The sequence below is a fragment of the Notolepis coatsorum genome (genome assembly GCF_963971535.1).
Source record: "Notolepis coatsorum genome assembly, chromosome: 16".
Lineage (NCBI taxonomy): Eukaryota > Metazoa > Chordata > Actinopteri > Aulopiformes > Paralepididae > Notolepis > Notolepis coatsorum.
The window spans coordinates 76,682,237-76,708,741 of NC_140180.1; the positions used below are offsets into that span (position 1 = coordinate 76,682,237).

General features: G+C 44.8%; 1 protein-coding gene across 4 annotated transcripts in view; it reads right to left on the minus strand.

The window, feature by feature from the left end:
• sh3tc2 (SH3 domain and tetratricopeptide repeats 2) overlaps window positions 1–26,505 on the minus strand; it is a 67,167-nt gene that overhangs the window by 38,431 nt on the left and 2,231 nt on the right. The window contains exons 1-5 of one of the 4 annotated variants that reach the window (XM_084331772.1): window positions 7,285–7,468; window positions 5,809–5,907; window positions 4,199–4,246; window positions 1,859–2,002; window positions 79–206 (exon numbers count right to left, since the gene is read on the minus strand). In XM_084331772.1, coding sequence (XP_084187898.1) covers window positions 79–206; window positions 1,859–2,002; window positions 4,199–4,246; window positions 5,809–5,907; window positions 7,285–7,405 — 540 coding nt within the window. In that variant the 5' untranslated portion in view covers window positions 7,406–7,468. Of the gene's footprint in view, window positions 1–78; window positions 207–1,858; window positions 2,003–4,198; window positions 4,247–5,808; window positions 5,908–7,284; window positions 7,469–26,505 lie in introns of those variants that run through there. The other 3 variants (XM_084331774.1, XM_084331773.1, XM_084331775.1) reach the window with 3 other exon arrangements.

Genomic DNA, 26,505 nt, shown 5'->3' on the forward strand with positions numbered 1-26,505 from the left:
TATTTGTGCTGTACGATGACAATACAATGTAATCTAATCTAATATATGTATCATATCTTAATAGCTAGTGAAAGTGACCTTGAAGAGCTGGATGACGTCCTGGCTGTTGCTCTCCACCACTCTCAGTCGCGTGCGCAGCGCCTCCTGTAGGCCCCGGTCAGGAACCACACTTGACCGCCGCCGTCCACTGAACACCAGCACGATATCTAGACCCCAGGAAGGGAACCCTATCATTAATCAAACTGGTGTGATTCTTTGTGTGAATCCACAAGAGTTATAGACAGATTCTCTGTGAAATAACCAGTGAAGATCAGCTGGGTAGAAGAGAGGACTGGGCGTCACTAGAGGCCTGGCACAGAACGTTTGTGTAGGTATCTCCCGTCCAACATGGCCTGTAACCACCATTGGTAACCACTTTCAAAGGAAAAGTGTGTTTCTGTGTGGTGGTAGAGTAGGTAAAACAAAACATTGAAAAAACACAATGTGTTTTTAAATAATAATCCACTTTATTAATTGTGTTGTTGTATATTTCTTCATTTGTAAGGTCCTTACTGGTAAGCTATCTCCTTATTATATTACATCATTATTGGAATGGAATTTTGGAACCTATGGAACCCGTTCTAGTGACTGGCTGATCCTTAAGGTCCCTCGAGTTTGCTCGGAACAGGGTAAATCTGCATTTTGATATGATGCCCTCTCATGGAATGAACTCCAACAGTCCTTAAAGCATGAGATTCTCCACTCTGTTGCAGAGTTTAAAACCTTGATCTCCAACCTTTGTCAATCAAGTTGTACTTGTTTTAATTGATTTGTTTTCTTGTCTTGTTGTCTCATTGTTATGATTTTATATGCTGTGGGATTTTAAGATAAGATATTCCTTTATTGCGTCAAGAAAGGAATATCTTATCTTAAAATCACACAGCATATAAACTCATAACAATGAGACAACAAGACGAGGCAAAAAGCAAGGAAAACTATTTTATATGCTTATTTTGCTTATGTATGTATGTATGCAAACTTGACGTGACTGTAAATGAGGGAAACCTCAGTTGCCTTTTCGAGTTTAAATCAATGTTTGAAATTAAATACTCTATAATATCAACACATAGCAACTGTTGTTTGTTCAAATGTGTACAGTAGGACAAACTGTGAAAGGCCTCTATTCCCTACTTTTTAAAAGTTCATAATAAACATCCTCCTAAGTGAGCTAGTGTCCCGAGACGATGCATTGTGAGCAGAATGCAGACTCTCTCTTGGAATAGAGATGCCAATATGCCTCTGAGATTTCCATTTAGAGCCATTTGAGAGGAAGCCACTGGAGAACCTGAGGAGAGAGAGTGAGTGATGAAGTCGCTGAGTAGGTAGCAGAGGGGGGGGGGGGGGGGGGGGGGGGGGGGGGGGGGTGACCAGACTGCTTCGTAGCTTCAGTCACTGCCTTCAAAATCAATATTTGAAAGCTTAACCCTTGTGTGGGTGTTCTGTTCTGTGGGACCCGTTTTAAATGTTTACTAAAAGAGAAATTATATAATTATTTTATTTTATTTGAATCTTTTGTACCTTAGACTCATTGACCTTCACTCATTTTCTCTGAAAAACATATAAAATAACACATTTTCATTGAGAGTACACCCCCCCCCCCCATCCCCCATGATGGGGGTTGGTTGTCACAATGTGTCAGCGTGTCTTTGATAGGTGATTAACTCTTTGTTACAATACGTTGGAAAATGAGAGGGATACACATTTCAAGCAAACATCTTAAGCTTCAATTTAATGTAGGAATGACTATTGAAAGATGTTTTGATGATGAGCAATTCACACTAGAGTAAAAAGTGTGACAACTATCCCCGTTCTCCCCTACCTGTGGAGCATCTCTCTCCAGTTCCCAGTGACACTGTACTTCCTCTGACGAAGGCTTCCTTCCTCTTCCAGTAACTTTCTGTCTCCGCTCCTCCTTCCCCCGACTCCACCCCCGACACCACCTCCTCCTCCTCGTCTCCTAACCCTGAGGAACGGAAACAAAATCAATGGAAGAGGCAAGGGGTCAAGTTGAGTGCATCGTTTGATCTTATTCTACACCAGGAGCTAATCAAATCAAATGTATTTGTAAAGTCCGAAATCACAAGGTTGGACATAGGCTGGACAAGTCTTCTTTAAACAAAAACCACCATAAAATCCAAAATAAATGGAACACTCCCAGAAATACCCCAGCGAAGGTAAGGAAAAACTCACTAAAAACATAGCAATAGGAAAAAAGCACCACAGGCGATGTGGAGGAGAGCAGAGGGGAATACGGAATGCAGCAGTGTACTGTGTCGAGGCATTCCTCTAGTGATTAAAGGCCTCTGCATGCTACAGAAACTTCAAAGCAACTGCAACACAACATCGACAAAGCAACGGTGTTTTAGACACTCTGCCTTTATGCTTCTGCAACATCGACGCGCAAAGTTAGTTTAACTAAAGTTAGTTTAGGTTCGTGTTAACGTTAGATAATGTACAAAATAAACGTATTTCCGGTGATTTTAGACGTCGCTCTTTTATTTTGAAATCCCCCGACCGGAAGTGTTATAGTGTCTGTTGCTAGCAGCTTAACTTTCTGTGCTTTTCGAGCTAACGTTACCGTAACGTCAATAGTTTCCAATGGAGAGGACCTCGGCTCACATGCAGCTATTGGAATAAATTAATTGATTGATGTTTAACTTGTCCCTGTGTGTGTCCAGTCATTTCGACTAGCAAACGTTGTATTTAACGTTAAAGTTACCTCAGGATACCATTGTATTTAGTTGGTTAGCTATGTAGCTAATGTGGATAGCATTTTGTATAGCACCAATGCTAGCTGGCTGGCTACAGCTTTATTTACTAAATTATGGAGGCTTTTTAATCGTCAAGGTAAGAGAGGATTTGTCATGATCAACTGAAGGCGTATGCTATGGAACAATATGTGCTTGGGTTTTCAGAAAAAGGCCAGCTATGTGACGCTAATTATTTAGCATCAACGCTGGCTGGCTACAACAATGGCGGATGGTATTCTCTGCGAGACCAATATTATTCTATGACAGCCCCGCCCCCATTCACTAACCAACCAATCACTGCTAGGCAATATCAATAGGGATGTCCCGATCCGATCACGTGATCAGGATCGGCGCCGATCACATGCTTTTCAGAGGATCGGGATCGGGATTTTTTTTTTAATAAAAATCGGCAGTCAAAAAAAGATTTATTTTTTTATTCAACAAACATGACCATGTTCACGTCTTAAACTCATACGGAGGCCTTAGTTTTGGTTTTAAATTACATATAATATATCATTAATGTATTTATTGTCACACAGAGCAGAATAATTGTCCACAACAAAGTTAACACATTCCCTTTAATTTACACCGTTGCAACAAACACATTCCCTTTAATTTACATCACAACAACACGTCGCTCCCGAAACACGGTTATCCACTGACTTGAGCAGCTAGAGGTTTGGAACTAAGCATTTTAAAATAGAAAGTCAAGCCAGTCCAACAGCAATTGCAATGTTTGCAAGGAGGACATTCCGTGTGGAGGAAAAACTCATGAAGCAGCAGGCTGGAGGCGGAGTTTTCAGACTAACTTTTCACCTGGATAACGTCAATTGTTTGCTGTGACTGAGGATTATCGTCTGCGTTTCAGACCGTAAGTCGAACACTGAATGTATACTAATGTGCAAACATATATTGAAACTTTTAATATTTCTCATGAAGCACATTTCTCAGGGTGAATGTAATAACAAGAGCTGCCGCGCTCGCGCCCCATAGGCAACAGAGGGGCTTGTCTTGCTCCGCCAGTTTCTGACAAAAATGCGTCAAAATTGATTACTAATGTGAAAGATCGGATCGGGAACGATCGGGATCGGTAGATATTTAAAATAACATGATCGGGATCGGATCAGGAGCAAAAAAAGGCGATCGGGACATCCCTAAATATCAATGCAACGGTTGTTCAGATTAGATTCTGGGGACATGTACACAACGTCCAAGCAACACAGTCTACAAGACCCTAAACAACAACCGCGCTGAAATCGCGCTGATGTTGTGTTGAAGTTGCTTTGAAGTTGCTGTAGCATGTAGAGGCCTTAAGACTCGGGCTGAGAATCACCAGAATCACCATTATCGCGATACTAAAGTCACAATATTGAATTATCACAATATACCGATATATTGTGATTTATTACCTGTTTTCAACTGCAAATTATGTCCCCAACGGAAAACTTTGTAAACATCTGCAATAAAAATATATATACATCATCTGTTTTATCTAATAAAGATAACGTGTTCAGTCTGTTCACCTCATTCCAAACCTTTTTTTTATTTATTTTTTTTTAATCTTTTTTCCCCCTCCTTCTTCCTCCGATTTTCTCCCATCCCAATGTTAGTCGTTATGCCAATTCCCAATCCCCTTCCTGGTCGCTGCGCACTTACCCCCCACAGTCGGTCTGGGAGAGTGGAGGCTATCACGTGCTTCCTCCGACACACGTCTAGCCAATCAACCGCTTCTTTTCACCTGGCAGCGCGGACTCTCACTGAGAGGGTGTAACGTGTGGAAGGATCACACTACCCCCCTTAGATCCTATCCGCGCTGAGCAGGCGCCCCGACCGAACTGTAGGAGTCGCTGTTTACAACGACCCGGACCCACCCCGCCAGCTTTCCCACCCTCTAATACAGCCAATTGTATTAGTGTGAACGGCTAGCCAAGCTGGTGACAACGCCGGAGCTGTGAGCTGGATTCGAACAAGCGAATCCAGCGTCTCCGGTGTTGGTGACGAACGCAATCTCCGCTACGCCACCTGACCGCACCACCATTCCAAACCTTTTTATTGCAGTAAAGTGGGATTGTCAAGCCCCCCCCAAAAAAGAATACAAATAATAATAATAATAATAATAATAGTAATAATAATAATAATAATAATAATAATAATAATAATAATAATAATAATAATAATAATAATAATAATAATAATAATAATAATAATAATAATAATAATAATAATAATATAATAATAAAATAATAATAATAATAATAATAATAATAATAATAATAATAATAATAATAATAATAATAATAATAATAATAATAATAATAATAATAATAATAATAATAATAATAATAATAATATAATAATAATAATAATAATAATAATAATAATAATAATAATAATAATAATAATAATAATAATAATAATAATAATAATAATAATAATAATAATAATAGAAATCTATACTTGGCGTCACTGCATCGATTAATTAATACTGGCCTGTAATGACGGCACACATAGTTGCACTGAAACTGTAAACAGTAGGGCTGTTAAAACAGTGCCACTCTATAAAACAAGATCAAGATTGTCTTGGAGAACTCAGTGCTAGAGACGATACAGAATGACACGGGAGCAAAACTCAATATGGTTATTGGTGTTCCACCCTGTGTTTGTGGATTCTATCAGGTTAGTGGGTGTACTTTGTGTTTACCTCTGTACATGAACAGGATCTTCATTACTTTGCACCTATAAATATCAACCAGATGGTACATAATAACATGCTATTGAAGTGGAATAGCGACGGCCTGGCCTCCCCCCCCTGGTGTATCCCATTGTGAAGGGAGGATGTCCCAAAGACTTCCTCAGCCCCGTGGGCCACCAGCAGACCACGTGACTTCAGCTCAAATTAGCCCTGTTGTGTTTAGACTACATGCTAGTGATTGGTCCCTATAACAATATAATTTCTAATTGACTGAGACTGAGACACTCTCTACAGCACCGTGGGTGCGCTGCGAGCTGCACACTGTACCTTGAGTCATGATGTCATTTCCTGAGAAGTGTTCATTGGTTCCGCCCAGAGTGTACGGGGGTTCCCTCCAGAGAGCATCCAGCTCAGCGGGAGATATATCTGTGTAGGGGGGAAGGAGATTGGTGTCACACCACAACAACACAACATGATATAATTGTGTAGGGGGGAAGGAGATTGGTGTCACACCACAACAACACAACATGATTTGTTGAAATGTAACATTGAAATTGCTCTTTCTTTTCTCCTCAAATCGATTATATTTTTTAATCAATTAATTCAAAGACAAGGTAGGATGTGTCCTTGTGGTAGCCTACAACAAGAAATATCCATAATAAGGGAGGGTTAAAGGAACACGCCAGCATTATGTGAAATGCGCTTACCGTCTTCTCCAGAGTCAAGAAGATAGATACCAATTTCCTCTCTGTGTTCAGTAGAAAGCTATCCAGCTACAAGCTAGCCTAGTTTAGCACAAATGAATGGAAGCGGATACGGACCACTAGCCTAGCTTAAAACTCTGGGAGAGGAGTTTTTGACCAACAGCTACGCTAGTGGTCTGTATCCGCTTCCATTCATTTGTGCTAAGCTAGGCTACTGTAGTTTGCAGACCGGATAGCTTTCTACTGAACACACAGAGAGGAAACAATTGGTATCTATCTTCTTGCCTGACTCTGGGGAAGATGGTAGAAGCCTATTTCCCCCAATGTTGGCGTGTTCCTTTAAGAGGAAGGGCAGGCATTTGAGATCACGAGGGGGCAAACAATGAGCACAGCAGGGGTTATAATAGAAACTCGGAGACGGAGTCATGGGTCATTGTAAGAGTTAACATGGGAAGGTAGGGGGGGGGGGGGGGTGCGGAGGCCACACAGAGGCCAGCGGCGTAGACACACAGCTGCACTGACATCATGCCAAACAACCACCTACATGCTGCTGCCCTGCCCCTGAGCACTGGACAAGAGCACAGTCACACACTGCGAGACACACATCCAGACACCAACACGGGCAGACAGACAAGCTGCACTCCCCGGGACAAGAGGACAGTCACACATCGCACTGTGAGACACACATCCAGACACCAACACAGGGACTCAAGCACACTGAACACCAAAACTTTTATTTCCCTACTTTTTTGTCAGTACACATACACAACAGTACACAATACACAACACAGCTGTTATTACCTCTTGGCAAAGCACTCTGGACAAGGAACAATCCAATAATCGTGCACAAAACACATCAGCACAATACGAGACGACGATACACTGAAGACTGCTGCGGTATCCACAACATACAGGGCTGACCGGCCGACGCCACACAAGCACACTCAAGACTGCTACGTTACCGGTACGCTGTGCCTTTTTACCTTCACGGCTAAGCCTGTTACCCATGTCGCCTACTGTATGCACTGTAGATCTACAGTCCTGTCTATCTTAAGAGTACCGGTCCTGTGTCACGGCAGTGCGGCAGGCTGGGACCGACCTGTGAAGAAGGAGAGGCACAGTTTGATGACGGGTCCACAGCAGGAAGAGTCGAGGAGGGGTCTGCAGCAGCAAGACGCCATGCGGCCCAGGACCTGGCAGCTCCCACAGATCAATGCCATCCCATCCGCTCTCCTGGTATCTTTAATGCCTCTCTCTCTCTCCCTCTCTCTCTCTCTCTCCCTCCCTCTCTCTCTTCCTCTCCAATGGATAGTCCCTCTTCCCTTCCCCTTCTCTGTTTTCCCTTTCCTGTCCTCTACTCACACTCTGATACACACACACACACACACACACACACACACACACACACTCTTTATATCTCTCTTTCTGTTTCCACAACACGTGTATCTGGTACACTGTGTCTCTTCTCTCCTCTCGCTAACCTTGTGTCTCTGTCCGTCTCCGTCTCCTCTCGCTAACCTTATCGCTCAGTCTGTTTCTGTCTCTGTCTCGTTCCGTCTTTGTTATGCGTCTGTGTCTCGCTGTCTCCATCTCTTCCTCCCACCACTCTCTGCCTCTCTCTCTCTCTCTCTCGCTGCCCACTATGAATACACAAAGCACTTTCTGCTAATGGTATGAGAGTGTGGGGGCAACTTTCCTTATTTGTTGCGTATTGGTCAGTGAAAATATGTACAGTATTTGTGTGTGTGTCATTCATTCATGTGTGTGTGTGTGTCATTCATTCATGTGTGTGTGTGTGTGTCATTCATTCATGTGTGTGTGTGTGTGTGTGTGTGTGTGTGTGTGTGTGTGTGTGTGTGTGTGTGTGTGTGTGTGTGTGTGTGTGTGTGTGTGTGTGTGTGTGTGTGTGTGTGTGTGTGTGTGTGTGTGTGTGTGTGTGCGTGCGCACGTGTGTGCCACCCCGGCCTCTGCGTGCACTGCCTAGAGAGACCTTGTATTGCTGAGCCGCTGTAAGGCAATGCCACACAGGGACAGGCTACAAGGTCACACAGGATAGGAGTTGGCTGTTAGCGCACATCAAGGGACAACTCATTCTAACACAATCCTACCCTTGGACCATTAGAATGGAAACAGAGAGCTGCAATGAGTCTACTAGGACAATTTCATCGTCTTCTCTTAGGTCGCCACGGAGATCGCTATCGCATCTGGGCCAGTCATGTGGGGAAAGAGATTGGATAGAGGGCTATGTGTAATTGTAGACCGGTCATGGCTTTGTAGCTATGGAAGGATAATGCTTGTATTTTAAAGGGAACATTATGGGAAATGCGGATACGGACCAGCTAGCATAGCTGTTGGCCAAAAAACACCTCTCCTGGATTTTTAAGCTAGGCTAGTGTTCCGTATCCACTTCCATTCATTTATGATAGGTAGGTGACCATATTGTGATTTACAAAAAAGAGGACACTCACCCCCAGCCTCAAGATACTTAAATGATACTCAAAGTTTACTCAAAGATGCCTTGTCATTTTTATATATTTAAAGTATGCCTCCTCTGTATAGATAGAAAATTATTATTTATATTATTTTATATAACAAAATAATATCTCTCTATAACCAAACTTACTCAACATGCTTTATTATGCCTAAAGTAATCTCTCTGACAAATCTCAATGGTACGAAAATAACTTTAAAATCTATCTATAACTAAATAATAGCTCTTTTCATGTCTTACTGGACAAAATAAATAACCCAGAAAATATGAATTCATGTTCTAAATAATACCTCTTCTGTATTAGAAAATCCAGCTTTAAAAAATATATCTTTGTATCTTTTCAATGTAATGTAAATTATAAAACAGTAACCTCACAAAGATACTGATTTAAAAGTGCACTATGCAGTTTTAGATTTGTTTTACATTTGCATAACTTGCAATTACTGTACAAAACGAATTTATTACACACATAATCCTTAGAATGATTGTATCATGCATCTTATGTCATCATAAATCAAACAAAAACATAATTTTGAGGTTTTCAATTATTTTCTTTCTCTCTGTATAGATGCATACTTCAATCAATTTGGTCAACTTTGCCATCAAACTCTCACCTCGCACAGCTTTATTTTTAATATTTTTCAGTGTCCATGTGAGCTTTGAGATCTCCTATATTAGATACAGAAACATTATGGTCAAGCTTTGCGTGCGTTGCACTCCGCCTCCCATTTGTCTCCCATTTAAGTACATGCGTAACTCATTCACGGCCAACCACGACTATAGTCGGGTTATCTCGCCAAACTTTGAGCGCCAAAACCTGAGTATAGTCAGGTTTTCGATCGCTTTCATCGTTTTTTCTTTTATTCAATTTTTTTATTCTATAATATTCTATACAGTCTCACGGACCTCTATGTTATTGTTGAAAGACATACTGAGACCCAGCGAGTGCAATACCGGCCAGATCCTGCTAGGTGGCTGTATCGCCTACCATTTGAAACCCTGTTCCAGACTGTGTGTCATATCTAATGTCGTCCGGGCGGAGAATTTAGACCAAGCCAAGTGAATCGCTTCATCCGAGCACTTTGAAACGCGTTCAGCACACTTGAGGCATATCTTGTGTGGGACCCGATGGACATCAATACTGGAAATCGCGATCAGACAATTGGAATATTATTTTTGGAATAACCCTGATCAAAGGTAAGGACTATCTGACGTCAATTCCACCGTGATCCTACAATGATTTCACATCGATCCAGCCGATCAACGTCTGTAGTATTCAAAACAAATGCCGTTGCTGGCAATCAGAGCATCAAAAAGCAACACCCCCCCACCCCCCTTTGATGCATTCATGATGAAACATAATACCTATTATATATCTTTGATTTGGAAACAGTAGCGCGTCCAGGCGAGAAAAGCGAACAACTTTTGCTAAATTCACATAGTGCTCCATAACTCAGCTTCCAGGATTTAGCCAGGATCACTCTGAAACTATACAATATTCACCACGGGATAACACACGAACGTATACATGAACAAATTTATTCTTTTTTACATGTTGGACGATAGATAGGGACTGTCAAATGAGCCATAGTTGTCTCCATAGCTATAATATAGAATATAGATATAGCCCTGCAAACATCGTGACGCACAGTGAAAATCCCTATCTTTTAAAGCATGGCCCATTGACTACAAGGATGGATAAAACGGCTGGCGCTGAAATTGTTAATGGTCCCGTTAAAAACAATGAAAACTGGACATTTTCATGAATTTAGAAAACCCCACCCAGGGGCGTCCATTTGGTATGGCAAGGTATGGCACTCGCCATACCTTGGCAAATAAAAATGTAAAAAAAAAAAAAATTACATTTTTTTTATGTTGATTTAGAATTTGAATGTCAACATTATGAACGAAGCTTCGAACTATTCGGTACAGCCCTAGCATGTTTTGATATTGTCAATTATCTCACTTTTACTAGGTGACTTTTACTGTGACTAACTGAAATATGCCCAAAAAAAAAGGAAAATGGACATAGGGAAGTTTTTTTTATCAAAGGGCAGCAGAGACAAGTGATACAGGGACACAGGTAAGGTCTGGCTTAGTGATTATAATAGTGCAGTTCAGCATTCAGTAACCCATACTTTTTGTGAATGTGTTTTTGATACTACATTCTGTTGAACACACACCTCAAAACCGTACCTAAGGAAAATTGGCTCAATTGCAAGAAAAGTAATAGACAGTTATGATATTACATTCTGCATAATTCGTATGCAAAATATTGTGGTTCCCTGCTTTAGTCTGTTGACACATTTCTATACTAAAAATGCTTGTGTAGTCCTGTGTCATACCTAAATGTCATATAACTGAATTGTATAGAAACAACTCACCAAAAGTGACTATTGCACAACTGATTTGACAAAAAAAATCCACCAAATCCACCTTAACCAACCCCCCCCCCCCCCCCCTCCTCGCCATACCTTGCCTTTTAGTGAAAGGACGCCACCCCACCGCACGCCCCAGACAGGGTGTGAAAAGTCGACATGTCCGGGCAGCAAAAGAGGACGTTTGGTCACCCTAGCTTACTTGTCAGACTGAGACATCAGTCTTTTCGGGACAGGGTCAGAGCTAAAGAGTCTCATATGAACCCTACACCACCCATCTTTTGACATATTCTACTGTGTCATCACTGGGAATTACTGTACAATGAGCAAACACGGGGATGTGTGTACACAATAGGACTGTCACTTCTTTCCCGAATATATCGAACTATCGATCAAAATGTTAAAGAATAAATAACAATTTCATCTCTGTGTGTTCAGTAGAAAGCAATCCGGCTGCAAGCTAGCCATATCCGCTTCCATTGATTTATGCTAAGCTAGGCTAGCTTCCAGTCGGATAGCTTTCTACTGAACACACAGAGGAAATTGGTATCTATCTTCTTGTCTGACTCATTTTCCATATACCAATATTCCAATACGCAATTACAACTATCTAGAACGATGATGTTCATTGTTTTGCTTGCGATTATGAAAGGGCATGGGGCTGGGTGGGTTACCCTCTGGGGTCGGGACTCCCGTTTGCTCCCGCATGCGGTAGAACAAAGGTGTGACAATCGCAGAGAGGATTTCTCAGAAATCGGTCAAAATAGAGAAATGGCATTTTTGAGTGCTTTGAACCGTTCTACATCTGTTTCCTTATTTGCAAAACTTAATATGACTTGTAAATAGGTTTAATTCTTGCTAGTAGGGCTGCAACTAATGACTATTTTGGTAGTCGACTAATCTGTCGATTATTTTTTTCGATTAGTCGACTAATCGAAAAACAATTATATAAAAAAAATATATATATATAATAAATAAATAAAAATATATATAATGTTTTTTTTTTTTTTTTTTTTTGCACTACCTATCTTTGTGAAAGTGGCTTCTCAGCTCTGGTCCAGCTGAAGACAGAGCAGAGGAACAGATTGGACATTGAGCATGACCTCAGAGTTGCTTTGAGACTCTTGTCAGGACCAAACAACATCCCCAGTTATTCCATTAGTTCCCCCAAACTTACTGTCGGTCTGTTATGTTAAGCTAAGAAGTCTTCAGCAGGCTGGACCAGAGCTGAGAAGCCACTTTCACAAAGATAGGTAGTGCAAAAAATAAATAAAAAATTTAATAAAATAAAAATTATAATAATTTTTAATTAAATTTTTTTTAATGACTAATCGACGCAACAATTCCTCATCGACGATTTTTTATAATCGACGTTGTCGATTATGTCGACTAATCGTTGCAGCCCTACTTGCTAGATTATATGGCTGAATTATCCCGGTTCTCCAGATAACTATACTACGTCACATACACGCACATAGACGCACACACTGTGAGGTTTTGTCCGCTGCTCACCAACTTTCTCTGTCTTCTTTAAGCCTACTGTTAGGAATTCCCTACTCACTCTCTCTAGCCCCCACCCTCTCGTTCTTTACTCTCGTTTACTCTCAGTGGCCACACCTGGACTATTATCAATTACCTCTCGCACCTGTGGTGGCAGGCTAATTAGTTCCCCTGTGGGCTTTAAATACCAGGGCTCTTCCCCTCGTTTCGGCGTGGGGTTGTGTTGTAAACATGCCGTATCATATTCTCAAACATCTAGACTCTTTCGGGAGGTCCTCTGTTCTGCCTATGCTGTATTGATTCTCCGGCGTAGAGATGTATGCTCCAGCCTTCGCCTGCTGTCGCCGTTGCCTGAGAGTGGGACTGGTCTGCGCTCCCTAGACTTCCACGGGAGGCATCCCAGTCATCCACTTCAGACCCCCCGCGCAGCTGTCGTCCTGACGCACATCCAGACCAGCGCCCGGCGTGAGACGAGGTGCAAGCTTTGGCCACCCGTCGCCGTTTGCCTGGAGGGAGACATTGTACTGCGCTCTCTAATCCTCTACGGGAGGTATTCCAGTGTTCCACTCCAGACCAGCGCGCCAGATGCGCTCAAGCCTTCGCCACCTGTCGCCGTTTGCCTGGAGGGAGACACTGTACTGCGCTCTCTAATCCTCTACGGGAGGTATTCCAGTGTTCCACTTCAGACCTTCGAGCTTGGCACGCTCCCCCGACCAGCGCGCAGACGCGCATCTCCTAGACCTTCGGGCTTGGCACGCTCTCCAGTCACCAGCGCGCAACGCGCATCTGCAAGGGCTTGGCACGCTCTCCAGTCACCAGCGCGCAACGCGCATCTTCAAGGGCTTGGCACGCTCTCCAGTCTCCAACGCGCATTTTCCAAAGATCCTCGTGCTTGGCACACTCCTCCTCGCAGACGCACCCCGATGCGTCTCTCGGTTCCGACGCGCACACCAAGGTGTGGCGCGCCACTCTGTTCCTCGGCTCCGACAGCGGCTACCCGGTGGACGACACCCTCGCCACCGCCGCTGTTCCAGCACTCTGTTCCTCGGCTCCGACAGCGGCTACCCGGTGGACGACACCCTCGCCACCGCCACTGTTCCAGCACTCTGTTCCTCGGCTCCGACAGCGGCTACCCGGTGGACGACACCCTCGCCACCGCCGCTGTTCCAGCACTCTGTTCCTCGGCTCCGACAGCGGCTACCCGGTGGACGACACCCTCGCCACCGCCACTGTTCCAGCACTCTGTTCCTCGGCTCCGACAGTCGGCTACCCGGTGGACGACACCCTCGCCACCGCCACTGTTCCAGCACTCTGTTCCTCGGCTCGGACAGCCAGCCACCCGGTGGCGATGCCCTCGCCCCGCTGCTGTCCCTGTACCATTACGCATACGCCTGGGTGAGTTTTGATTGTGATGTCACTCACCCAGCGTAATGCCTCTTGCCCCCGTTCCCGCTGCTGTTTCCTGTACCATTACGCATACGCCTGGGTGAGTTTTGATTGTGATGTCACTCACCCAGCGTAATGCCTCTTGCCCCCGTTCCCGCTGCTGTTTCCTGTACCATTACGCATACGCCTGGGTGAGTTTTGATTGTGATGTCACTCACCCAGCGTAATGCCTCTTGCCCCCGTTCCCGCTGCTGTTCCTGTACCATTACGCATACGCCTGGGTGAGTTTTGATTGTGATGTCACTCACCCAGCGTATTGCCTCCGTTAGTTCTCACTTAGTTAGTAGTTTGGACATTTCATCTCCCACTCTGTTTTTGTTCTCACTTAGATAGTATTTTTGGACATTACTTCTCCCCCTGTGTGTTTGTCACACGAAGATATTATTACTTTGTTACTCTGTTTATTTGGACTGTTCTGCATCTGCTCTGTTTGTTCCCTTTTGAATATTAACCCTCTCCTCTGTTCTGCAGAGCGGCCCAGATGTTTTCCCACCAGTCCCCAGTTCCTCCCTGTCCCCAGCCCGCCTCCGCGGGTCTCTGTCCCCAGTTCCTCCCTGTTCCCCAGCCCGCCTCCGGCTCCGCGGGCCTCAGTCCCCTCTGTCCCTAGTTCTCCCCTTTCTAGTTCCACCTAGTTCCTGGTCCCAAGTTCTCCCCTTCTAGTTCCTCCTAGTTCCTTGTCCCTAGTTCTCCTAGTCCCCAGTTCTCCTGTTCCCTAGCTCTCCTTCCCGACTTCTCCTAGTCTCTAGTTCCTCTGTTCCTTTAACCTTCCCCTAGTGTTCCTTTAACCTTCCCCTAGCGTTCCTTTAATGTTTCCCCTAGCGTTCATTAACCTTCCCTTAGTGTTCCCTTTTCCTGCCCGCCTCTTAAAGGCACCTAGTTTTTCCCCTCTTGTTATATTCCTGTATTTGTGTTCTCCCTTAAAGGGACAGTGCCCTTTTTCCCTGTCTCTCAATAAATATCTGTTTCTTGGCAAACCATCATACCTGTCTTGTGTTGTGCGATTGGGGTCGGTTACAAACCATAACAGTACGACCCCACCAAATCGACGACCCCAGCCAGCACAGACGGTGTATGTTGAGTTTGCCTTTTTTTTCTTGTTCCCTCTAGTTCCCCTCTAGCTCCCCTGTTTAGCTCCCCTGTTAGCCTGTTAGCTCCCCTGTTAGCCCTGTTGGCTTCCCTGTTAGCCCTGTTGACCCCCCTGCAGCTTGTTAGGCCTCTACTACCAGCATGGCCCCTGTCTGCTAGCCTTGCCCCGGCTGCTAGCACAGCCTCTATGTTTATGCAGCCCTTGCTGCTGGCATAGGCCCTGTAGCTAGCCTTGCCCTGGCAGCTAACCCAGTCCCTCAGCAGAGCCCCAGTCTGCTAGCTTAGCCCCGGCTGCTAGCACAGCCTCTATGTTTTATGCAGCCCTTGCTGCTGGCATGGGCCCTGTAGCTAGCCAGGCCCAAGCAGCTAACCCGGTCCCTCTGCATGGCCTCCACTTTTTTGTGTAGTATCTCCCACTGCTAGGACTGCCCTTTCAGCTAGCAAGGTCAGTTTTATCCCCACTGCTAGGACTGCCCTTTCAGCTAGCATGGTCAGTTTATCCCCACTGCTAGGACTGCCCTTTCAGCTAGCAAGGTCAGTTTATCTCCCACTGCTAGGACTGCCCTTTCAGCTAGCAAGGTCAGTTTCTCTCCCACTGCTAGGACTGCCCCTTCAGCTAGCATGGTCAGTTTGCTCCCACTGCTAGGACTGCCCTTTCAGCTGGCAAGGTCAGTATTCCCACTGCTAGGACTGCCCTTTCAGCTAGCAAGGTCAGTTTATCTCACACAGCTAGGACTGTCCTTCCAGCTAGCTTGTTCTCTCATGCTGGTCCAGCCCTGTCTGCCAGCCTAGCTCCGGCAGCTAGCGCAGCCTCTATGTTAATGTAGCAGTACAGCTGGCATAGGCCCTGTAGCTATCAGTGCCTTGGCAGCTACCCTTTCCCCCTGCTAGCCTAGCTCGGCAGCTAGCGCAGCCTCTATGTTGATGTAGCAGTACAGCTAGCATAGGCCCTGTAGCTATCAGTGCCCTGGCAGCTACCCTTTCCCTCTGCTAGCCTAGCTCCGGCAGCTTGCTCAGCCTCTATGTTGATGTAGCATTACAGCTAGCATAGGCCCTGTAGCTATCAGTGCCCTGGCAGCTAACTTTCCCTCTGCTAGCCCTTTCCCGGTGCTACCATGGTTACCCCTTAGCTACCCTGCTTGCCCCTCAGTTCCTCTAGACTAGTTCTCTGGACCCAGTTCCTCCTGACCCGGTTCCTCTAGGCCCGGTTTCCTCTAGGCCAGTTCCTCCTGTTGCCCCTCTGCTACCCTAGTTACCCCTCGGCGACCCTGTTTCTTTTGCTAGCCCCACTCTTGTGGTGGCTTCCCCTGCTGGCTTGGCCAGTACCTTTTGTTTTTGTCTTGTTTTGCCCCCTGCCACTCTGTCTGTATTTGTTTTGGGTCGCCAGGTGGCTCCCGTTGAGGGGGGGGTACTGTGAGGTTTTGTCCGCTGCTCACCAACTTTCTCTGTCTTCTTTAAGCCTACTGTTAGGAATTCCCTACTCACTCTCTCTAGCCCCCACCCTCTCGTTCTTTACTCTCGTTTACTCTCAGTGGCCACACCTGGACTATTATCAATTACCTCTCGCACCTGTGGTGGCAGGCTAATTAGTTCCCCTGTGGGCTTTAAATACCAGGGCTCTTCCCCTCGTTTCGGCGTGGGGTCGTGTTGTAAACATGCCGTATCATATTCTCAAACATCTAGACTCTTTCGGGAGGTCCTCTGTTCTGCCTATGCTGTATTGATTCTCCGGCGTAGAGATGTATGCTCCAGCCTTCGCCTGCTGTCGCCGTTGCCTGAGAGTGGGACTGGTCTGCGCTCCCTAGACTTCCACGGGAGGCATCCCAGTCATCCACTTCAGACCCCCCGCGCAGCTGTCGTCCTGACGCACATCCAGACCAGCGCCCGGCGTGAGACGAGGTGCAAGCTTTGGCCACCCGTCGCCGTTTGCCTGGAGGGAGACATTGTACTGCGCTCTCTAATCCTCTACGGGAGGTATTCCAGTGTTCCACTCCAGACCAGCGCGCCAGATGCGCTCAAGCCTTCGCCACCTGTCGCCGTTTGCCTGGAGGGAGACACTGTACTGCGCTCTCTAATCCTCTACGGGAGGTATTCCAGTGTTCCACTTCAGACCTTCGAGCTTGGCACGCTCCCCCGACCAGCGCGCAGACGCGCATCTCCTAGACCTTCGGGCTTGGCACGCTCTCCAGTCACCAGCGCGCAACGCGCATCTGCAAGGGCTTGGCACGCTCTCCAGTCACCAGCGCGCAACGCGCATCTTCAAGGGCTTGGCACGCTCTCCAGTCTCCAACGCGCATTTTCCAAAGATCCTCGTGCTTGGCACACTCCTCCTCGCAGACGCACCCCGATGCGTCTCTCGGTTCCGACGCGCACACCAAGGTGTGGCGCGCCACTCTGTTCCTCGGCTCCGACAGCGGCTACCCGGTGGACGACACCCTCGCCACCGCCGCTGTTCCAGCACTCTGTTCCTCGGCTCCGACAGCGGCTACCCGGTGGACGACACCCTCGCCACCGCCACTGTTCCAGCACTCTGTTCCTCGGCTCCGACAGCGGCTACCCGGTGGACGACACCCTCGCCACCGCCGCTGTTCCAGCACTCTGTTCCTCGGCTCCGACAGCGGCTACCCGGTGGACGACACCCTCGCCACCGCCACTGTTCCAGCACTCTGTTCCTCGGCTCCGACAGTCGGCTACCCGGTGGACGACACCCTCGCCACCGCCACTGTTCCAGCACTCTGTTCCTCGGCTCGGACAGCCAGCCACCCGGTGGCGATGCCCTCGCCCCGCTGCTGTCCCTGTACCATTACGCATACGCCTGGGTGAGTTTTGATTGTGATGTCACTCACCCAGCGTAATGCCTCTTGCCCCCGTTCCCGCTGCTGTTTCCTGTACCATTACGCATACGCCTGGGTGAGTTTTGATTGTGATGTCACTCACCCAGCGTAATGCCTCTTGCCCCCGTTCCCGCTGCTGTTTCCTGTACCATTACGCATACGCCTGGGTGAGTTTTGATTGTGATGTCACTCACCCAGCGTAATGCCTCTTGCCCCCGTTCCCGCTGCTGTTCCTGTACCATTACGCATACGCCTGGGTGAGTTTTGATTGTGATGTCACTCACCCAGCGTATTGCCTCCGTTAGTTCTCACTTAGTTAGTAGTTTGGACATTTCATCTCCCACTCTGTTTTTGTTCTCACTTAGATAGTATTTTTGGACATTACTTCTCCCCCTGTGTGTTTGTCACACGAAGATATTATTACTTTGTTACTCTGTTTATTTGGACTGTTCTGCATCTGCTCTGTTTGTTCCCTTTTGAATATTAACCCTCTCCTCTGTTCTGCAGAGCGGCCCAGATGTTTTCCCACCAGTCCCCAGTTCCTCCCTGTCCCCAGCCCGCCTCCGCGGGTCTCTGTCCCCAGTTCCTCCCTGTTCCCCAGCCCGCCTCCGGCTCCGCGGGCCTCAGTCCCCTCTGTCCCTAGTTCTCCCCTTTCTAGTTCCACCTAGTTCCTGGTCCCAAGTTCTCCCCTTCTAGTTCCTCCTAGTTCCTTGTCCCTAGTTCTCCTAGTCCCCAGTTCTCCTGTTCCCTAGCTCTCCTTCCCGACTTCTCCTAGTCTCTAGTTCCTCTGTTCCTTTAACCTTCCCCTAGTGTTCCTTTAACCTTCCCCTAGCGTTCCTTTAATGTTTCCCCTAGCGTTCATTAACCTTCCCTTAGTGTTCCCTTTTCCTGCCCGCCTCTTAAAGGCACCTAGTTTTTCCCCTCTTGTTATATTCCTGTATTTGTGTTCTCCCTTAAAGGGACAGTGCCCTTTTTCCCTGTCTCTCAATAAATATCTGTTTCTTGGCAAACCATCATACCTGTCTTGTGTTGTGCGATTGGGGTCGGTTACAAACCATAACACACACACTCAGAGACAGAGCGTGTGTGTGTGCATTGAATAGGTGTCAGACCCCCGCAGAGACTGTCGCTAACATAGTTTGTCGAGTCAGGTAGCATTATGTCGGGAAAATTGATATCTATAGACTGGTGTATTTTTCGTCCACAAAAAATGAAGCCTCTAATAACTTATTTGCCCAAAAGACACTGTAAAAATAGCCACTTATACGTTATTCTGAGGCGATAATTCATCTGTATCTAGATAACCAAGGCACGAGTCGCTCTGCTTCTGCAACATTCCAATAGCCTCTATGCCACAAAAATAAATGGAATGAAATCATCATATCAAGCTGCAAACAGAATTATTGTTAAATCTATGTCAGCTATACAGCTATACATTATTGCGAGCATTTCACTCGCATCTCAAGTCGCGTTGCTTCTGTGCAAAGAAATCAATATGATGAGACTGAAGTACCCTATAAACATGTAGCCTACTTATGGCTATTATTATTATTATTATTATTATTATTATTATTATTATTATTATTATTATTATTATTATTATTATTATTATTATTATTATTATTGTAATTCACAATATATTTCAAAATACAATATAAGGTATAGAATTGGTCACAAAAACAACTCTCTCCTGATATACTCCTGATAAACATGCTGGCTGTGTGTGTGTCACACTAGCTTTATCAACAACTCTCTCTGGGCCTTTTGGGTCAAAAGACAGTAATTGGAATAGCAAAGGAACGACAGACTGGAAGCTTTGTTACCAGGTGTGTTACCGTTACGGGAGTGTAGTCCTTTCATCAAATGGCTGAATTGTCTTTCATTCTTTCAAAGCCCTGAACTAAGATTTGGTTAGAATGTTAACAGAATGTTTCATAGGACATTGGTTGAAAACTATCGGCTCGAATTTTACAATTGATGGCTTATTTTGAAGGTATGAACCTGTAGTTTCATATTGTGTAAAAAAAGAAAATCACCCAGACTCCTCAGGATTAAAGAGGATTCTGATTACATAAAAGTTTGAATGACTTCAAAACGAATTCTCTTTTACTTTGGATTTGTTCAAACCTGATTTGGGGGAAAAGCGACAGCTCTAGAGTACAATGGTATTTTCAGAGACAGACATAAAGACGTGTCCCTCGTAGACATCCCACTTCATTCTTCTATGTTTACTGTATGTGCTCCTTGCAACAGTGCTGTTAATTACCACTGCATTACTGCTCTGTCCCAGAGAGGACTTGTTTGCTAAATTAAAATGTTGTCTTTTCAGTTGTCATAAGGTGTAAGGAATTATAGTGTCGTGGAACAGGATTAATCCATATCGTCATGATCAATATAGGTGTATTAGTAAGACACGTGGATCAAAGACGGATCTTTAAAAAAGTGAATATCAGGAAGGCAGCAGGACCGGACGGCATCCCCGGCCGCGTCCTAAAAGTCTGTGCCGACCAACTGGCCCCGGTATTCACTGACATCTTCAACCTGTCCTTGGAACAGGCTGTCATCCCCACCTGTCTGAAGAAGTCCACCATCATCCCTGTACCCAAAAAATCTACGCCCGCTTGCCTCAACGACTACCGCCCTGTAGCCCTCACCTCCATAGCCATGAAGTGCTTTGAGAAGCTAGTGAAGGGCTACATCTGTTCCTCCCTCCCCATCAACCTGGACCCTCTGCAATTTGCATATCGCCCCAACAGGTCCACGGAGGACGCCATAGCCCATGTGCTGCACACAGCAGCATCACACCTGGACAAGAGGCAGGGGAACTATGTGAGAATGCTGTTCATCGACTACAGCTCAGCATTCAATACCATAGTCCCCTCCAAACTCATAGCCAAGCTCAGGGACCTGGGCTTGAACTATGACCTCTGCCAGTGGGTCTTGGACTTCCTGACGGGCAGACCCCAGGTGGTAAGAGCAGGCAACTGCACCTCCTCATCCATCACGCTCAACATAGGGGCCCCCCAGGGCTGTGTTCTGAGCCCCCTCCTCTACTCCCTGTACACACATGACTGCGTAGCACAGCGGAACAACAACACCATCATCAAATTTGCTGATGACACAGTAGTGGTGGGCCTGATCTCTGCCAACGACGAAAGGGCCTACCTGGAAGAGGTAGAGAACCTGTCACAGTGGTGTCAGGAGAACTGCCTCTCCCTGAACGTCAGCAAAACAAAAGAGATGATTGTGGACTTCAGGAGGTCGGGGGTCAAGGACTACAGCCCCCTCAGCATCGACGGGGCACCGGTTGAGAGAGTGAACAGTTTCAAGTACCTCGGAGCCCACATATCCGAGGACTTGACATGGACCACACACATTGACAGTGTTGTGAAGAAGGCACGACAACGCCTCTACTTCCTCAGGCGCCTAAGGAAGTTCCAAGTCAGTCAGAAGATCCTTAGGAACTTCTACTCATGTACAATAGAGAGCATCCTGACCGACAACATCACCTCCTGGTTTGGGAATAGCACTGCACAAGACCGTAGCAGACTACAAAGAGTGACACGTTCAGCCGAACGCACAATTGGAGGGGGGCTTCCCAACCTCCAGAACATTTACAACAAGCGGTGCAAGGGGAAGGCTAAGAGAATTATTAAGGACTCGAGCCACCCGAACAACTGCCTCTTTGAACTGCTGCGGTCAGGCAAGCGATACCGGAGTCTTAAGGCGAGCACAGAAAGACTCAGAAGAAGCTTCTATCCCCAGGCCATCAGGCTGCTAAACGAACAATAAACACTATGCAACAACCAGCAAATGCACACAGCACACACACCCACACTCACTCAAACAAACAACACACTGCAGCACCCACTCTCCACACTTTAGATCACACAAACACACTTTACACTTTATATTTATTGATAAAGGATTTGCACTACAACTCGTACACCTACTGTAAATTGTACCTAAATTGCACCTCATCCCATTCTGCCTTGCACTATATAGTATTGTATATTAGTACACTGCACAGTATTGTATATTATATGGTAACTCAGCTACGTCTATTCTGCATCGAACATTGTACATATGTCTAAACTGAACACTGTGACCTCATTTTTTTTACTTCTAATTTTACTATGTTATTTTATTTCATACTTATCTTGTCTTGCACAGTCTCTGGAGCGTAGGGCTGTCTTAAATGCTTCGAAGCTTCGAATGTTCGATTCGATGGCACAAGCTTCGAACATTAAAAAAAAAATCGAAAAAATAAATAAAAAATATTAATTTTCTTTTCAAAAAAATATTTTTTCAAATTTTTTTTTTTTACTTCGATTTGTGTGTGTGTGTAGGTGTGTGTGTGTGTGTGTGTGTGTGTGTGTGTGTGTGTGTGTGTGTGTGTGTGTGTGTGTGTGTGTGTGTGTGTGTGTGTGTGTGTGTGTGTGTGTGTGAACTACCCATCCCAGTTAGGACAGCCGAATCCCGTCCAATCTTTCGCCGTCGACTAAAGACTCACTTCTTCAACCATTATCTGAAATGATAAAAAAAAAAAAAAAATCTAACCGTGACTAACCTTACTGTCATGCACTTGTCCTAATAAACTAACCTACACTGTAACACGCAACACTTTGATGAACATTGTTACTCAGCTGATAGAGTTGTACCCTTCTTGCTGTCTTGTCGTACAGAACTTGTAAGTCGCTTTGGATAAAAGCGTCAGCTAAATGACTAAATGTAAGTGTGTGTGTGTGTGTGTGTGTGTGTGTGTGTGTGTGTGTACTTTTGCGTATATACAGTCATTAATATATTCCAAATAAAATAAGTCCCTCAAGACTTCGTGCTGCTGCCGACTTGAGGTGTCGGTGGGCAGTCTGCCCGACATTAATAAACAGCAGTCTGTTATAATCACATTTTTATGAGCTAACGAATTCCGTTATATTGGACATTTGTATTAATTATATCAAGCGAAGAACTGATAAATTTGGCAGAGAGAGACGGCAACATTATCGTGGGTTTGCGTGGTGTATATCTCCACCTCCCAACGACTTGGTGCTGGTCATAATGTCCGGTGAAAATAATTCCCTCTAAGCACAATTTGATTATTTGAATTGTATTAAAATAGGCTAAAATTAAATAGCCTATGCGATGAACGAAACAATCATTACATTTGTTTCATCGTTGCTTCACCAAGCAGGTCTAATAATGTTGTCAGCGGGAGCTTGCTGCTAGATTTGCGAGACGCATGCAGCTGCAGACCCGCAGAGCAGCAGTGTTTTCAGGTCCGGTCTGGGGACCGCTCAGTAGCGCCCCCCACCCAACAGCTGAATTGCCAATGGCTAAATTGGAGTACTGCACTGTGCCGGCAAGGCTGGTGGGTTATGTGGCTCTGCAGCTGCATGCTTCTCGCAAACCCAGCACTAAGCTCTCGCTGACAACATCGTTGTCATTATTAGACCTGCTTGGTGAAGCAACGATGAAACAAATGTAATGGTTGTTTCGTTCATCGCATAGGCTATTTAATTTTAGCCTATTTTAATACAATTCAAATAATCAAATTGTGCTTAGAGGGAATTATTTTCACCGGACATTATGACCGGAGAGATTAAATATGTCGGACATCAACAGATTTTGCCGGTCAAATACCGGTAATTACCGGCTAACGGAAACCCTGGTGTGTGTGTGTGTGTGTGCGCGCGCACCTTGTAGAATTCCACACATAAGAAAGAAAGATACTGGGATGAATAAACAAAATAGGAAATAAAATGTAGAAATGCATGCAATACATAAATAAATATGAATCTCCATATATGAAATATAACATTTAGATAAGGTGCTACTGAGATGTTTTGGTGAGTTCTTTGTTTTTTTGTGGAAGTTGCCCTTCTTAAAAATGCATGAACATTCACTGATAATTGGTCTGTAGTGGAGTCTACAAGGTCTACATTGCCGGACCATGTAGAATCCGGACCTTGTAGACTGACATAATTCTGTGCATACTTTAGTCTACACAGGCCATATTTCAAATAATCAAAATCTTACTTCATTCATCTTAAACATTCTTGATTTGGGGGATTGGTAGTTCCCATGAAATCTGAAGTTGTTCAAACGACAACAGCGATCCACCTTGAATTAAATCACACAGCCGACCCGAGTGAAACCTTGTTGGATGCGTCAGTCACGAAAGGGGCTACTTAATTAATTAATCCAACCCACTTTATTTATAGAGCACATTTAAAAACAACAACGTTTACGAAAGTGCTGTACAAGTCCCACAACATAAGATACAAAAATAAATTAAAAAAAAATATTAAAAAAAAATATTTTTTTTTTTTTTTTTTTTTTTTTTTCGAAGCTTCGAATTGCCAAAAAAAGCTTCGAAGGTCAGCCCTACTGGAGCGTAACAGTAAGAAGCATTTTGTATAAAAGTATTCTGTACTTCTGTATGACAACTATTAAAGAAACTTGAAACTTGAAACTTGAAACTTGAAGTACACCGAGAGAGAGGTCAAATGAGTGGATTAAAGATGGTGGAGTGTGGGAGCCTCACGGTGGCCATCAGAATCACCCTGAGGGAGAGAAGGGGACAACAGCCTTTTGTGTGGGGATGCAGGTCCCTCCCAAGGTGTGAGATTTAAGATAAATGTCTTAGAACCCAACAAAGAGATTCCAGTATGTTTGTGTTCTCATGAAGTGTTTGGCCAACCAGTGTGGGGCCATACTGCAGGTCATTGGTCACAGTTGTCATTTAATGTTAATTACCTGCTAGTTCATCTAAGCTAAGGCTATGTTACATTTTGTAAATATATTGTAATTTTATCCAAAGCGACTTACAAGTTCTGTACGACAAGTCAGCAGGAAGGGTACAATTCTTACAACTGAGTAACAATGTTCATCAAACAGTGCTGAAACTTGGGTGCTGCAGTGAGTAGTAAAGACATATTAGTATATTAGGTAGAGTGCATGATAGTATAAGACAGTACGTTTTTTATATTCATTTCAGATATTGATTGAAGAAGTGTGTTTTTAGATGACGGCGAAAGATGGATCGGGTTTCGGCTGTCCCAACTGTGGTGGGAAGTTCGTTCCACCATTGTGGAGCGAGGACCGAGAATAGGCGGCACACACTGCAAGCCTTACTGCTCAATTCTGATGTATTGCTCAGATCTGTTTTTTTTTTTTTTTTTTTGCTTTTCACATAATTTTTTTAATGTGGCCAATAATTAAGATGGACGCAAACACGGAGGACACCGTGTATACTGTAGTTTAATTTATAAGTTGATGTGCAGTGGCGGCCAGCTAATTCGTGAGCAGATGCTATTGGGGTGAGTAGGAGGTGAAAGAGAGCCATTTCTTCTTTCAATATGCTTTCATACCGGTTATGATAATGTCATAATGTCAAATACGTATAAGGTAAACTCCTCACTGTCCCTCTACTGACCACCTCCATCACAGCTGTCTTCCATGTTTGTATTCACTGAGTGCAGAATTGTGATGAAGGTCCATCTATTCTAGAGTGACACATAAGTCTCATTAAATCCAACATGCAAAATATCAGACCTCTATCGGATTCAGGACCATATAAAGTAGCCCAAATCAGAATTGAAAAGATCAGATTCCATGTGATTTGTGCTGTTTACACTATTATGGGGGGAAAACCCAGATCTGAGTCACACATGAGCAAGAATATCAGATTTGGGCCACTTTGCCTGCAGTCTGAATGTAGCGAAGATCACCTGTTGTTTGCCTACCAAGATGTCGGACATGTAAAACCATGAATATGCCTTCAGCCTACTTAAAGGAACATACCAACATTATGAGAAATACGCTTACCATCTTCTCCAGAGTCTAATACAGAGAGAGCAAAAACGGATCAGCTAGCCTAGCTTAACATTCCGGGAGAGGTGTTCTTGGCCAACAACTAGGCTTCGCTTCCATTAATTTGTGCTAAGCTAGGCTAGCTTGCAGACGGATAGCCTTCTACTGAACGCACAGAGATGAAATTGGTTTCGATCTACTTGTCTGACAAAGCGCATTTCCCATAATGTTGGCATGTTCCTTTAATATTTGTGAAACTAAAGATTAGGCTGTATTGGTCAGGACATTTGCCTACTACCCAGCGAGCATCAGGCCAACCTGAGCCCAGGCCAACTGCAGTCATGTTATGTGACATGAATTAATTCAACCCAAATGTAAATTCTGACATAGGAAGTCTTTACCTGAAACTTTGAAGATGCCGTTTGGAGTGTTTACAGATTTTTTAAGCAGTTCTCAGTCTGCATCTTACATCTTATTCTTCCTATTATCTAACTAAACCATTAAAACAACATTGAAACAACACTGGTCTTCTCTGGACGGCCTAGCACGACTGCCAATAGACGGCTAATGGACATCAGAATGTTCGCTGGGTGAGGAGGGATTAACGCAGGACAGACACATGAACAGACGGTCTACCTTGGCTACTTTATCTAATAAAGAATCACAGTAGATCATGTGCTGAAGACGTGACATGAGTACAAATATACTTTGTCCTGGCTGTCAGCGTGACCCTGTGGTTTCCATGGTGGAGACATCAACAAAGGGAATGAGCT